At 40.6% G+C, this 16,863-nt stretch overlaps 1 protein-coding gene across 1 annotated transcript in view; it reads left to right on the top strand.

The window, feature by feature from the left end:
* Positions 1-16,863, top strand: part of ift80 (intraflagellar transport 80 homolog (Chlamydomonas)) — a 69,917-nt gene that overhangs the window by 30,601 nt on the left and 22,453 nt on the right. The window contains exon 9 of the mRNA XM_058418285.1: positions 16,843-16,863. This exon is cut by the window's right edge and continues 159 nt beyond it. Within this exon, the coding sequence (XP_058274268.1) occupies positions 16,843-16,863 (21 nt within the window). The remainder of the gene's footprint in view (positions 1-16,842) is intronic.

Here is a 16,863-nt window from a genome sequence, read left to right as displayed (position 1 = left end):
TTCCTGTCTGTTTTCCTCTCATTGGACAGTCCTGTTCTGTCCATCTTCCTCACAGATGGAAAAATTCACTTATACACTTATCAGAGCATCAGTGAAAAAGTAAATCGCAAATTGAATTTTTTTAGTGCAATTTCTAAAAGCTCCCACCAAGTTAAGCTGATACACCCAATGTCAGTTAAACCTCCTAACCTACCCCCTACTCCCCCACTCAGACCTGACCTTTGCTCTTTGACCCACCCGGGGTTTAATTTTTCACCCCTTTGGCAGGCCTCCAGGGGCCTCCCTTAATTTAGCCTTCACCCTTGACAGAGAGGAGACCAAGAGGCCAGGCTGCGCTCATATTGCTCTTGGAGAGCAGACCTGTTTAGTATTACACATGCGTAATAAAGGTCTTTTAGTTCATACTTAATAGTGTAGTTATGTTCTATAAACCTGCAGCATTAGGAGAGAACGCAGGCGCTGTTCTGTTTCACGTCCACGTTATTGAAAGTTGCGTTTGTTGGTGCTATTCCTGACCATGCTGTCATTCCCTCAGTCCTACCAGTCGTCCAGTGCTAGTACACTGTAGCATAGTCTGCCATGTTCTGCTGAAGACTTGATGCACCGTGATGCAAACGTCCCGGAAAGAACAGTGCAACAAGTAGACGTGAGGGCTGGAGCAAGTGTGAGGCTTGAAGTATTGAAGCTGAAAGAATAAGCTAGGCCCTGATTCTGCGCTGAGCCGAGCCGAACCCTTCTGCGTGCAGTGGTGCTAATTGAATTCTGCTGGCCAGCGCACAGCTGGGCACTGCTGATGAGTCCCAGGGGAGCGGCCATGTGTGGATGGTTACAGTGTTGAGACTGAAGCCGAGTGTGTAGCCATGTGAGGATCATTACCCCTCCCTCCCTCCCTCTCTCTCTCTCTCTCTCTCTCTCTCTCTCTCTCTCTCTCTCTCTCACTCATGCTCTCATTTTCTCTTTGTCTTTCCTCCTGTGAGCTCATGTATTAAGTTAGAGAAATTTGTAAGTCATACCACAGCACTATTGAATTTGAAAAACTGATTGGTCAGAAGGTGTTGATTTTCTATAACAGTGCATGTGTGTGCTCATGTGTGTGTGCGCATATATATATATATATATATATATATATAATATATAAAAGTACATTATAAACATTATTTACCAAAGAAAACATATAATCATTGATCTGGTGGAAGTTCCTGGAAGAAAATGTTTATTTAACATTTAAGGAAGGAGTCTCTAGTGTTAGTGCTTTATAAAAGGTTTTTTTTTTGTTTGTTTTTGTTTTGCCTGATCAACTTTAAGAAAATTTACAGCTGCTATAAAGCTAGTAATAACAGTTACTAATTATTTTTTTAGTTTGTTTAAAGAGGATTAAAACGGCACAGAATATGCTGTCTTAGGAAAATCAGCTCTGGGGTAGTGCGCTCCATGTTGTTATTATTATAATTGCACTTTAACCATATAAGCCAGTTTTTGCTCTAATCTCTGTTTACTAAGACTTGAAGTGCAATGTAGACTGTTTTTATGTGTTTTAATCTTTAATTCAGTGTGACTATAAATGGATAAAACATACAACTCTTTCATAGAAAAAATGATTCATTGGCAAATTGATGAGGTGTAAGGAGAATCAAACACTTGACCTTTTGATTGATTATTTTCCTATAATAGCATATCCCTTATATATTAAATAGTATTCATATTTACTGGACATCTCAGTACACACACACACACACGACTCCTCAGAATCCTTCCTGGAGCTTTTTTAATGTAAACTACAATTCATCGAACCAGGGAATGCATTTAAACATAATTTATAACGAACAAATAATGTTCTGTACTACAAATCAGTCTTGCCTGAGTGCAGTACAGCTTAATGTTCTTACTATTCCATATAAAAAAGGTAAATCACTACAAACCAATTCCACATGACCGAGGATGCACCCGCTTTCCTAACCATCTCTTTATCTTCATGTGGATTTGATAGAAGCACAGCCGCTCCCTTTTACCCGTGTGGTAGTTGAACACATTCGTCTGCACTTGTTGACATTTGATCGCCAATTGATTTTTTTTTGTTGTTGTTTTCGTTCAGTCTGTTCGAAATCCTCTCAAAGGTTTGTGGTTTGGCCTAAACAATGAGCAAGGTGTGAAATGTATGTTTCGATGGACTATAGTGTCACCTTGCTCAGGTTATGGATGAGGTTTTGTTTAGCTACACGAAAGTCAGTCACACACACACACATGCACACGCGCACACACAGCTCCTGAGTTATTGTAGCACTGTATGTGAACTTCAGAATGCCCTCGCTGGAGTGGACGTACTGCCAAAACAAAGAGAGTGGGAGTGAGAGGCGGGGTTAATCAAGAGGTTTTGGACAAAGACAATGAACTACGACTCCACTTCTTACAAGCCTAATCTGTTTTATGACACAGTTGCTTTGGCAGCACTTAGAAGTCGAGTAATAATCGCTTTGTATTTCGCTGTAAAGCCAAGAGTCTTTGAGAAGGAGAACTTATTTACTGCGTGGGCTTTAAGAGACACAAGATTCCTAATGGAGCCGAATTGCGCTCGCATCATCGAGGAATGCCCAGACTCGACTAACTCTGATGTATCTTATCATCTGAGGATGAATATTTGATGTCTGCGGTTGGCTGCATTTTTATGAGGCTTACTGTGCGTGGGTCTGCGGGGCTCCTCTCTCTCTCTCTCTTTCGCTCTCTCTTTCAGATATTGGATAGAAAGATAGAAGGATAAAGCATGGCAGTGAATCTCGCTGAGATTAGGCAAGCTCAGACACGGCGGTGCCATGGGACGTTTCGGAGCAGGTCTTTTTTATGGGCTGGAGCGCTCGTTGCGTTTGATAGTGTGTAATTTAACGCAGTGGGTCAGGCTTTATTATAAAGCTCAGTACATTAGATGCACATCGTCTGCAGCAGTTGACATGCAGTCTGCCAACCCCCCTTAGCTGTGTTTTGTTTTTCATATTATTTTAGGTCAGGCTGAGGTTCTGCTGCTTTCAGTTCAACAAAACACACACACACTTCTGCACTTTATCCCAAGCCTGCTCTGGCATTATCTAAGAATAAAAAACTAAACAGCTTAAAGAGCCATTACTTGTTCCACAGGGTTTCCTTTTCGAAGCCTCTCTTGCCAGCTTTAAATCTTTAAACAGCCTTTTGCTAGATCTCCCGATGACCAAGTGTGGATAGACACAACCTGAGAAGTGTGCGTATGCTGCATATGTCCTGTATTTTCCATACCTTCTTACAGCAGATGTTTTTACTTTTGAATTTAGCAGTGACGCAAAATCACTGATAACGCCGTTATTCAAAGAGAGAAATCATACACTTTAATAATGATCATGTTTCTGAACATCGTTATCAGCGATGGATGTTGCTGGCTGTTTTGGTAAGGATCGTCCGTGAAACGTGAAACGTGAACTATGGAACCTAGGTTACATGCTAGCAACATATGGCTCATGAACTGTCACTGAACACATAATCCTGCGAAAGAGATTCCAAAAATAACAGCTTATATAATGGCTTAAGCACCAGATTACAACCTTGTGCTGAACAAACACTGAAATAAAAGGAACTTGAGGAATCTGTGATAGTAGGGCAATAAAACATTAGCATGAACTAGCTTGTTTAGCCGAGATCCGCCAGCTGCTAATAGCTTTTCAATCAGTAAAATGTACTAAAGTGTTATAAACATCCTGATTAAAAAAAAAGAAATAATGTAAATGCAGATAAGCCGTCCCAGCAACCCAAAAATACACTATATTGCCAAAAGTATTCGCTCACCCATCCAAATAATCAGAATCAGGTGTTCCAATCACTTCCATGGCCACAGGTGTATAAAATCAAGCACCTAGGCATGCAGACTGTTTTTACAAACATTTGTGAAAGAATGGGTCGCTCTCAGGAGCTCAGTGAATTCCAGCGTGGAACTGTGATAGGATGCCACCTGTGCAACAAATCCAGTCGTGAAATTTCCTCGCTCCTAAATATTCCACAGTCAACTGTCAGCTGTATTATAAGAACGTGGAAGTGTTTGGGAACGACAGCAACTCAGCCACGAAGTGGTAGGCCACGTAAACTGACGGAGCGGGGTCAGCGGATGCTGAGGCGCATAGTGCGAAGAGGTCGCCAACTTTCTGCAGAGTCAATCGCTACAGACCTCCAAACTTCATGTGGCCTTCAGATTAGCTCAAGAACAGTGCGCAGAGAGCTTCATGGAATGGGTTTCCATGGCCGAGCAGCTGCATCCAAGCCATACATCACCAAGTGCAATGCAAAGCGTCGGATGCAGTGGTGTAAAGCACGCCGCCACTGGACTCTAGAGCAGTGGAGACACGTTCTCTGGAGTGACGAATCGCGCTTCTCCATCTGGCAATCTGATGGACGAGTCTGGGTTTGGCGGTTGCCAGGAGAACGGTACTTGTCTGACTGCATTGTGCCAAGTGTAAAGTTTGGTGGAGGGGGGATTATGGTGTGGGGTTGTTTTTCAGGAGCTGGGCTTGGCCCCTTAGTTCCAGTGAAAGGAACTCTGAATGCTTCAGCATACCAAGACATTTTGGACAATTCCATGCTCCCAACTTTGTGGGAACAGTTTGGAGCTGGCCCCTTCCTCTTCCAACATGACTGTGCACCAGTGCACAAAGCAAGATCCATAAAGACATGGATGACAGAGTCTGGTGTGGAGGAACTTGACTGGCCTGCACAGAGTCCTGACCTCAACCCGATAGAACACCTTTGGGATGAATTAGAGCGGAGACTGAGAGCCAGGCCTTCTCGTCCAACATCAGTGTGTGACCTCACAAATGCGCTTCTGGAAGAAGGGTCAAAAATTCCCATAAACACACTCCTAAACCTTGTGGACAGCCTTCCCAGAAGAGTTGAAGCTGTTATAGCTGCAAAGGGTGGACCGACGTCATATTGAACCCTATGGATTAGGAATGGGATGTCACTTAAGTTCATATGCGAGTCAAGGCAGGTGAGCGAATACTTTTGGCAATATAGTGTAGCTTTCGCTGACTGGAAAAGAATCCGTAAACTTGCTTCGGTTGACTTCGCTTGGCTTTCCACTGATAAAGCCGGCGTTTGGTTTGGTTCGGTTTGTTCGTAAGCGAAAATTGCTTCGTATGCCGATGCAAATATCTTGCAAAATTTCAGTTCTTAAGGAGAAAATTTGTATGCTGAGGTTCCACTGTAGAGAGATCTTGTGTATTGGGTTCAAGCTGTTGTTGAGCTAGTTATTAAGGTTTGATTTAAGTGACCAGTTAAAATGACTAGAAGAAATCAATAATAAAGAAATAGGCTGTAATTTTCATCTTTGTAACTCAAAATTATAGACCCCTCTTTTAAGGACCAGGAAGCATTATAGAGAATATATATTTCTCCAAACAGAGAAAGTCCATTAATATCATTTTGGATGGAGTATTATTCTGTTGCATGTGTTATGATATTTTCAACACAGCAGCCACAAATACCACAAATACAATGGTTTTATGAAATATGACGTAACTGTGAAGTCTGGTTTATATTTACGGGCCAGTTGTTGTTACTCCGCAGCAGTTTCTGTGATCAAAGCATTTCGCCATGGGCTGACGTGAGTGTGAGAAGTTTCTGTTCGTGAGACGTGAATCGAGTCAAAGTATTCGACAGCAAGTGGAACGTGAGAAATGGAACCATACCATTTCAGCAAGCGATTGAACAGCACAGCCTACACAATAATACAAATCAGTTTTCAGCACAACTACGCTGGATTACAGGCGTTTCTTCAGGTGGGCGCAGAGTCCATCAAGCTGGATCCGCCCCCCCACCCACCCACCCAACCAACCCCGGCTCTCAGGGGTCAGTGCAAAGCGACATTTACAAGCTCCTCTAATTTACTGAGAGATTGATGAGGAGACTCCCTTCTCTTGACACCCCTCACCCCCTGACTCCCTCCTCCTACTCTTTTTACTCGCACGCTTTACTCTCACTTTCTTTTTTTCCATCCGGGAGTATGTAGTGTGATAACAGTGGATTGGACAGAGCTGTTGAGATAAGAAGCGCTGAGGTGACTGTGCTATAAAAAAAAACAGGCTGAAGAAACATAGACCCTGCTGCTTTGTAGCTGCCATCAACCCAAAGCAAAATGATGATCATTTTCTGTTGCTTTCCATCTTTTGAGAAAATTTGCACTTCAAAAACAATGTCTGCATGAATCGAAATAACTTCCCTACCAGCAGGGGGCAGTGATATATATATATATATATATATATATATATATATATATATATATATATATATATATATATATATATATATATATATATATATATAATATGTGTGTGTGTGTGTGATCAAAAATACATTTTATCTCAGAAGATTGTACCAGAATCTGTGTCATAATGATGTTATGTATAAAGATTTGTTGTTTATTTCTGTTTGAGTAATATCTAGTTTAGGATGCAGCCAAACAAACTACTCTAGCTACTGTTTTTACACTGTTTTTAAGCAGTTCCCAAAGATCAGTTTTTTAAAATATTATCACAAGAACGCAAAAAACCTTGTCCGTTTATAAAAAGTTAAATTCTACAAGAAATACAGCCTGCTTATGTTTTACTGTTAAAGTTAAAAAATAGCTCCTGATGATCAGCATTCAGTGAACTAAATTAAAAGACGATCCACATTAGGTGATAAAATGCAAGCTGATTCGTTCGGATTCAGAGACGTGGCATCACACTGAAAAATATGGAATTTACAATAAAACACTATATGTATAAGTGGTGTGAAGCGAAGTTACTGTTACAACCTGGAAGTGAATTGTTTTCCTATAACAACACATCCTGAAGTATTTTATTTCTTTTATACCACAGCCAAAGATTAGGATTTCTTGTGTGGTCATGAACAACACATTATAAACTTGAACTGTTTTAATTTAAGGATGTGGAACATTCACAAAAACAAGTTTGTTCCTGTTATCACTTGCGTTATAGAAGCTCTTCCTCTTTACACCATTTGGCAGACACCCTTATTCAGAGCAAGTTGCTCCCAGGCCCAGCAGTGGCATCTTGGTGGACCTGGGATTCAAACTCACAACCGGATCAGAAGTCCACCACCTTAACCACTAAACTACCAAATCCCCCAAGAAATAATATGACAGACCCCCTTATCCATAGCAACTTACATTTTATACACCTGAGCACATGAGGTTTAAATGCCTTGCTCAAGCGCCCAGCTAGGTGGACCTGGGATTTGAACTCGCAACCTTTTCAGAAGTCCACCACCTTAACCGCTAAGCTTTCACATTCTCACTAGCCTCTTGTTTTCCTCTTCCTCCTTATTAGAATTATTTAGACTAAAATCCCATAGTATTTCATGTTCACGGGAAACAGAAAGTGTGTCTTTTACTGTGACACCGGAGACTCCTTTCCGTTATGTGACATAAACGGACGCCTCCACATTAACAATTGCTTTCTTAAGTAAGAACATGAAGAACAAGAACACCATACACTGGAAGGAGTTCTTACCATAGCAACGATAGCCTTTAAGCACAAGTCAGCAGTATTGTCAATGCTGCTGTTATTTAAAGTTAATCAGCACTTTCTGACCAATCAGATTTGAGAATTCGGCAGTCTATCAAAAAATAAAAATAAAAAAATAAATAAAAAATCCTGAAGGAAAAGATATTCCAAAATCTCTTATGTAGTTGTCGGTAAATCCATAACAGAAGCTATAATATACTGTAAGATGCAACATTTTAATGCAAGTCAGCACATGAGTAGATATTTACAACAGCTACATATTTCACCTTACACTTTTACAACGTCACCTTACAAGGCGCTTTTGTGTTCAGCGAGTGGCAAGGACAGGAATGGATTTTCTAAATCTACAGACTGTTGCATGTTGAGAGGCTGATTTTGATTTATTCCTCAGTCACACCATTCCGCTCTGTAGACCGTAAAGCACTAGGTGAGTTTTCAGAGATGCCTTGTGCACGTAACCCCTTGCTGCTTCACACAGAGACACCAGTGTATTCCGAAATGGAGTGCCTTGTATGCGAGGGTTTGACTGAAGATGGCAAGAGGCACTATAATAAAACGTGTAGCTGTGCATTGCATGGTGAGTTTGGTGTACGCACACATGTAAGCATTGTGTTGCCAAATGTGTGTGCGCCAGCTGGGCTTCTCCGGCCAAGCTCTCCTAATTTATACCACTAGACGAGCGCAAGCCTCCCCTCCGCCTGACAGTATGTGTAAACACTACCCGTGTGTGTGTGTGTGTGTGTGTCACATGCCACCCTGCCGATTAGCATCTCGTGAGGAGAAGCAGAGCAGGCTTTTCTCGGTCAGCACAGACATATTTAACGTGGCTGATGTAATGGGGCTGAATCAGCAGATAGTTCTACAGGGAACCATTAGACTCCAGCATGTGTCATTAACCCCTTCTTCTCTCTCTCTCTCTCTTTCTCTCTCTCTCTCTCTCTCTCTCTCTCTCTCTCTCACACACACACACACACACACACACACACACACACAGACACAGTCCAGGTGGAAAGAAAGGGAAGGACTAGATTTAAATTTCATTCTCTGCTCTGTCATCTTCGTTCTAAATAAAATCATTCTCCGTTTTCTGTCTCTTCAGATTCCTTGTATTTCTCGGGTCTGTTGTAGGTAAATGTGTAGTAAACGATTAGTATTTCATTTTCTTCAAAAGTGCACAAGAATTTTTTTTCTATAACAAAATCGCAAAGTGTTTTATTCCTCTTTATGCTTTTAGTACTATCGGGTTGCCAGATATTACAGTTGCCTTATTTGTTATGAAGGAATCGCATGTCGTATTTTTTTATACGAAGACTTTCCCATGGTGCAGTAGTTTGCTTCTGACTGTAACAGAGTGTTAACACTGGAGACTCCTTCCCTAAATGACAACTTAAACATTTCCTTACTGAAAACTTCAGCATTTATTCAGTATTTATTTAGCACACATCCACCATACATGTTCCTATCAGTGATTGTTTGTTGTTGTTTTTGTTAGAAAACATGTTTTAAATGTGTTTATTATTAGACATATCTTCTGTTCACACTAGCACGTGACTAAGTCTTAGCCGACTATTTAGGGTTTTTATCTACATGATTGACAGCATGACCAAGCATGGCAAGCGACTTTACTTTTTCCAACCAAATTAGGTAATGAAGCCGAAAAGTGATAAAGCTATACGATTCCTCCGACTTTATGTGGATATACACTATATTCCCAAAAGTTTTTGGACACCCCTCCAAATCACTGAATTCAGGTGTTGTTTTTCAGGGGTTGGACTCGGCCCCTTAGTTCCAGTGAAAGGAATTATTAATGCTTCAGCATACCAAGACATTTTGGACAATTTTATTTTCCCAACTTTGTGGGAACAGTTTGTAGATGTAGTTTGTAGATGACCCCTTCCTGTTCCAAGATGACTGCACACCAGTGCCAAAAGCAAGGTCCATAAAGACATGGATGAGCGAGTTTGGTGTGGAGGAACTTGACTGACCTCAACCCGATAGAACACCTTTGGGATGAATTAGAGTGGAGACTGTGAACCAGGTCTTCTCGTCCAAAATCATTGCCTGATCACAAATGCTCTTCTAGAGGAATGGTCAAAAATTCCCATAAACACACTCCTAAACCTTGTGGAAAGCCTTCCCAGAAGAGTTGAAGCTGTTATAGCTGCAAAGGGTGGGCCAACTCCATATTACATTCATGTGCATGTAAAGTCCCAAAACTTTTGGCAATATAGTGTATATTGGTATGTAGTGGTGCCTCTAGTGAGTAAATAAAGCTAGTTCTATTAGCTTGCACAGCTAAGATGCTAGCACATTGTCACATTTTCCCCTTTTCAGTTAAATCCTTTTCTTAAGAGATATAAATCATATACTGTAGTGTGCTGTAGACTAGTGTTGTAGTTTTGGCCGCTTTCTCATCCGAGCTCAAATCCGATCACCACACGAGTCCCTGTTACCATAGAAACGATACAATATTAGAAGGAACAGTATAATCTCAAAATAAGATCAAGCCGACTTCCTGTCAGAGCCGTTGTGATAGAAAATTAATCAAAGTGTAGCAGACCGTTTTTCTTTTTTCAACATCAGCTCGACTTGCCTCATCTGTGATTACAACTAGCGAGGATTTTTTCCTGTGCCGAGGCGTTAAAAAAACACTCAAACCCGCCTTGTAAAGGAAGCCTAAGGGCAGTCGTTGAACTCTGTTAAAAAACGTTTATAAAGTGTGATTATTAAGCTGTTACACTCCATGCACCTTGAGGGAGAGATGGTAAAAAAAAAAGGGGGTTTGGTTTGGGATTTGGGTTTTTATTTGAGCTTTACAGCATGTCAAAGATCCTCCGGCCTTATCAAGGTTATAACATCCGGGCTGCAGATTGCAGCTCCGGTGCGTTGTTCCTAGTCTTAAGGGAAAAGAAAAAAAGCGATAGAATGACTGAGAGAGCAAGAGCACGCCTTTGAGCTGGAGTTTACAGTCCTTTCCTCTCTCTCGCTCTAATAAGGCTACAGCGTGGAGAAGCAGCACCTGCCAATCCTAATAGCAAACGTATGTGCAGCAAGAGAAAAAAAAACACAATGCAAAGGAAGGAGACTCCCCCAAAAGAGGGCAGCAGCGTTGACAAAGTAAGAGAGAGAGTCCTGTGCGTGTGTGTGTGTGTGTCTGTAGTGTGTGTACGCCCATCTGTGTGCATTTTATTTGTGCATTTGGCATTCAAGTCTCTGGAACATATACAGCATTGGAAGAAGACGCAGATTCGGATCCAGATAATAAAAGTCTAAGTAGCTGTGTATATCCCTGTGGTTAAAATGAAGCTCAGCCCTGAAGTGTATGAAGCTCTGAGCTATAAACTAATTTCCAGATTTCTGAGTTGTGGTTCCAGTTGCACTTCAAGTATAATCAGTCAACGTGCTCTAGAACGTACAGCTTACTTATTACTAAGGTTTTACTGCAAGCGAAGAAGATGATCTAGGAATTATAGGATCATGGAGGGGAGGTAGATGAAGGGATAATTAATTCATTAATGAGGAAAGACGTTCTGTGATGAGGAAGTGATCTCTACACGTATAAACAGGAAACACTCCCGGATGCACTGGGGTTAGTTTGTGAAGTGAATACAAATATCACTCAGATATCTTATATCACAGGTTTAAAACAAATTTTGTCTTTAAGAAACAGTGTTATGTATATGTGTAAGGAGATAGATTGATAGATTGATAGTTTGCTGTTTGAAGCATTAGCTTTTCAGCAGATTTTGAAAGCAGATTGCTTTTCTTGAACTCATGTATGAGGAAGAGGGCAGAATGCGCATTCCTACAGAGTGTGTTCTGCTGTCCTGGGATACGGTATAAGCAGGAGACGTGTCGATGAGGAAGCACGTGTTGGTCATCACCCTCCGTGAGCGGTAGCTTGCATATGATAACCAGCTGAATGTTGGGAATTGGCTATAATCAAATTAAGTGGGGAAATTAATTGGGTGGAAAAAAAGCTTGGCTGAGGGGCATGAGGTCATTTATTGGTCAGAAATAAAAACAAAATAAAAAAAACAAAAATTTAACAAGAACAGGTGCTAAAGAAATAATAATAATAATAATAATAATAAGAGGTTTATAATCACCATTGTGTTTCCTGCATCTAGTATTTATTAATTTATTTTTTGTTCATTGGTCACTTTTCTGTAGCACTACAGCTCTGGCCTTGTAGCTCAGTTTAGAAAAATGTGCTGCAACCCAAAATGAACATTTTTTGGAATCACTTTCTGATTACAGCTGAACGGCACTAGAATCACTAGACTCCCGCACCAAGACCTCTGCTCGAACCTGAGTGCAATCGTTATGTTCTCAACCACTCAACAGTAGCACTTTGAGAAGGAAAACACTCCAGGGTGTGAGAGTGAGAGTAAAATCTACGCTGCCTCGAATCTCAGATTGTTAACACGTTTTCATTTCCATATTACCGAGCTTAGGAGGAGATAAAGCAAGCATGTGAAGATGATCTCGGATGATCTCACCTTTCTCCAACCACACGGCCGTGTTTCATAAAACGTCCGAAACCGTAAAGCTTTCCACCTGACACGCTGAAACACGAACACACGTACACGGTGTAGACTTGCTGCTTCACCCGGCATGTCATATAGAGCTCACTGTCGCCATTGTTCAGGTTAAGCATAGTAGCAGCTCTGTTTATAAATTCTACTTTGACGCCCACCGTATGCTGTTAAGATTCAGCGTTCCATTTTATACCTTGGTGAAGTATAAACTCTTGGGCATTTTTAACAGACTTGTTGTCCCAGAACCCAGTTTAACTCAGTACAATGTACAGTATAGTGTTACTCATAAACTAATTCCATTTTACTCATTTGGCAGACGGCTTTATGCAGTGTGACGTCTAACGGAGCTGAGCGCTTGAGGCTTAAGGGCTCTGCTCAGGGGCAACTTGGCAATGCAGAGGTTCAAACTCTCAACCATCCACTTTGTGCAGCAAAATAAATCTTTGCGCCCAATAAATAAAAAAAAAATGTAATAAAAACTGCTGTAATAGTTTTTTTAATATTTAGATTTTTAATATTTAGATTTATTATTTTTAAAATAATTATAATAATAATTGTTAGCAAGCAAACAAAAAAATATATTACTATATTATATAGAATATATATATATATATATATATATATATATATATATATATATATATATATATAAAATTAAAGCAGATTTTTTTTAAAAAAAATGAAACCTACTGCTATTTAACGAAGAAAACGAAAAGCTTGCTGTAACATCGATGGAAGGAGTTTACCGTGTCTTCGTTTTCTGCCTCGGACCAAAGTGTGAGTCTTTCCAGTTTCTCTGTAAGCTAGAAGCTGTGTTTTCTTTGTCGTATTAACTTAAACATAAAAACCTGAAGCACGAAACATTAAATGTAACTAGAAACGGATAAAAGTATGACGTTGTAATAAATAACTAGAACAACAACAATAATAATAATAATAATAATAATAATAATAATAATTGACATTTTAGTGCTGTAATAAAATATTTTTTTAATGAAATTATTACAAATTATTGAAAATAATTAACTGGTAATGTAGAAACAGTAATTCTGTTTTATTTCACATCCTAAACACACAGAAATGCTTTTTTTTTACTTTTACTTATTAAACTTATAAACACAATTACAGTGATTTATGAATATAGGAAGTGAGATAAAAGTCCTTTAAAAAGAATCTTCATCAGGTTCATCATCCGCCTCGAATTTTTCAACATGGAGCTGAAGCTGAGCTTTTTAGGCTTTTTTTTTTTTTGGTCTAAACATACTTAAATACAGGCCATTAAGAAAATGAAGCTTATTTGCAAGAAATAATGGAATATCTCTGGGAAAAACCTGCCAGTCAGTTAGGATGTGTGTACTGTCTAAGCCAAGTCTAATTCAGAGTTGGGCTAATAAAGGAGTTTTCCTCTGTTCGTCACGCACAAATAGACGTTCAATAACCACCCACGGTCACGGCGAGCATGTGAGCATTGTAAATATGACATGATTATTCATTACTCCTCAAATTCCCTTCACGGGGATTTTTAGTAGTGGGGGAAAAAAATGGAAGTGGGGAAAAATGTCTGATGGATGTAAGTGCAAATTTATCTCGAACCCTAATGTGGTGGAACACGGCCCTGGAGTAACACGCAGACACACACTTAAGAAATATATTCAAATAATGATGACATAGTGTAGGACTGCAGAAAGAAAGAGTGAAAGGAGTGAAAGTGAGAAGGAGAGGTCGTGTAGGGGACACTAGGACAGGAGGTTAGCAGCGCTTTTGTCCTTTCTTCCATGTGGAAAAACTACACACATACACAAACACACACAATACACAAGTGCTGTACAGGATTATCCAGTTGCAATGGAGGCCATTATTATTGTACATCTGTATGATTTAAATGCTCGCTGGAGGCAATGCACACATTCATACACTCTCACTCTTTTATATGCTCACGTACCGTCCTTCTTTACTTTCCAGACACACACACACACACTTCTATCTTGTGCAGCAGGAGTCTAATGGCACAATGTGTTAGAAGCATTAGGCAAGCACAAATCCAAAAAGTGCTGCTCGGCCTGCTATCATGTGTCTTGGCTCATTGCAGTCTGGTGTATACATTGCGCTCCATCTGTGAGTCACCCGTCTCCTCTAGAGAGCTCTAAAGCCTGGCCACGCCACCATGTTTGCAGAAGAATAGATGGAGCACTATTATTTTTAAATGCTTTCGTTTCGCGGCCAGCGGAGCAGGTCCAAGCTCAGCGCAACCCTTGTTTGAAAAAGGTATATAAGAGTAAAAGTTCAAAGGCACCAACCTTGAAGCAGACAAGCCTGTTTATCTTCGCTTTCTTCTCACAAAATCATCTCGAGTGCACAATTTACAAGAAGTGAGAGATAGAAATAGCAGCAGGAGTGAAAGAGAGGGGAAGAAACCACCATCTTTGATACGAGCACACCGATACATTTTTTTTACCCAAGGGAGGAAGTTGACTTAAGGAAAGCTTCTATTTTGGACACCGCTCAGTTTTAAATAGAGGCTCGAGTGATCAAACGGCTCCATTTCGGGCTGTCAAATGCAACCCTTTGCCTTGATTGACCAACGGAAATAACGCCTCACCTCAGGACCTGGAATTAAAACAGACTCCACCTTGTGCTCTAATAGCTTCTGTGAACCTGGAGATTTTATTTTTGTTTGGTGTGTATATATAATGTCATGTTTTTCACATCTCCTCCCTCTCCTTTGGCAGGTCCAGCCACCTGCACACACTAAAAAAAAAAGCGCTGACTTTGCAAGGTCAGGGGTCAAGGGATGGATGTCAGGGGTGTTTGTGGCTGAGCGGCGTGTCGGGGAATGCCCGTGTGCCGACTACAGAGACGGGGTTTGTTCCAGGCAGAGAGGGAGGGAGGGAGGATAAAGAGAGAGAAAGTTCTGTATAAAGGAAAGATAGGAGAATATCTAGATACTGAAGTGAGATAGATGGAAGTTGAAAAGTAACAGAAACGAGCCCATTTGTCTCCCACGTACCCTTTTGCTCATTTATTACCCACTCATGGTAAGGCCTAGATTAATCACCACTCCATTTGAAAAAAATGCCATCTTTATCTGTTCCAGTGGACCGAATTTTGGTCTAACCCCTCCTTTCCCTGTTGAGGCGAAACTGTTTCTTTCCTCCTTCTTAAAATGTCTAATGTAGGCTCAAACGTGGACTAAATATAATCCGTAAACACCGCAATTACACAAGTGTCTGCAGAGCGCCTCCGAAGCTGGCGCTCAAATCTGAGCTAACAATAGAAAAAAGCCTCAGAGCTGAGAGGGACTCTCTCTCTCTCTCTCTCTCTCTCAGCTGCGTTTTATAGCACCTGAAACCAGAGGCAGGATAACAGAGCAGAGCCTGTTCAGCTCTCCTCTATAGCCAAGCACGTGAACGAGGGAGAGAGGAGAGACGGACGAGCAGAGTGAGAAAGGGCTTGGATTCCTATTGGTTCCAGTTTTGTAAGGTCTTGTGTGTTAGTAAAAGAAAGACAGCCACACTATCAGCTCATACAGCTGGATTAATGTATATCTGTAGAGGTTTACTCAAACAATAAAAGCTTTTCTTTGTGTGTGTGTATGTGTGTGTGCATGTGTGTGTTCTCCCTACCACTCGCTTGTCCTGTTCAATTAAACATTCTCTACGCCTCCTGAAACCCTTTCCTTGAAATAGCTATATTTTTGAGTCTATTTGACAATTTCATGCTTCATATTTACATCACAAGTTGTGTTTTGCTGAACTTGCCGGTTTGTACAACAGTAGCTGTGTTTACATTCAGCCTAGCGAGCTGTTACTCATCCAAGTGACAGTGCAGAGCAAATAAATAAAGACTAAAACATGAGCGTGTATGCTGGTATAGGAAATGAATCAGCAGTTAATAAATAATCTCTCATTTAAACATAGGAGTTGCTTAATATAGGAGGAGCTTATATATTATAACATTAATCAACACTTTCTGACCAATCACAATTCAGCAAATAACATACAGACCTACACATCAGAACAGTGTGTACTGTGGACAGACACTTGAATTTTTAAGACGAGATTATATGAAATCTCTTCAGTTTTATAATTGGTGTGTTTGCGCATGTTTTGGGTGTGTGTTTTGTCAACCTGGTGGCTGTAAAGCCCCAGTTCCTGTGAGGAAACACCACTCTGATTTGAAAATTTTGAAAAATAATTACGCATGTTTGTCCATAAAGCGTGTTTTGTCGAGCTTGACATCATTTTACAGTCAAGAGTCAGAGCCAGGTAATGTTCTTGTTGCCTTGGTCGCACTTCGTCATGCCTTAATAAGTGCAGCAATCCTGTCATGTAACCAGCTTTCTATGCGGGATTGAGGGTCATTGATTTTGCAGGCTAGTTAAAGCATCCCGAGTCACACACAGACTTGGCGCTGTACGATCTACAGCTGTCGTCCTCAAACGTGGGAGTGTTAATGTTTGGTTCAACTTGGACGTGAAGCCCAGGAGTCTGGCCAACAACTGACCATCCAGTTTAATGCCAAGTTATATTTATGCAGGTGCAAAACCTATCGGCATTGTACAACAAGACGCTGCTATTCGTGGACGCACCAGATTTTTTTGGGTCTATGGAAAGATCAATAGTCAAACTGATTAAAATTATGCCTAGGGATTGAGTTACATTTCAGCTTCTAGGACTTGAACCCATTTAATTGTTGCTTTTATGTTCTCAAATTTATTGCACTGTATCCTTCCATAATTCTCTATCTCTCTCTCTCTCTCTCCACAGTGGTCATATGCCCTGGAGAAG

Source organism: Hemibagrus wyckioides, linkage group LG20 (assembly GCF_019097595.1).
Source record: "Hemibagrus wyckioides isolate EC202008001 linkage group LG20, SWU_Hwy_1.0, whole genome shotgun sequence".
NCBI lineage: Eukaryota > Metazoa > Chordata > Actinopteri > Siluriformes > Bagridae > Hemibagrus > Hemibagrus wyckioides.
This window is presented reverse-complemented; position numbering and strand designations above follow the sequence as displayed.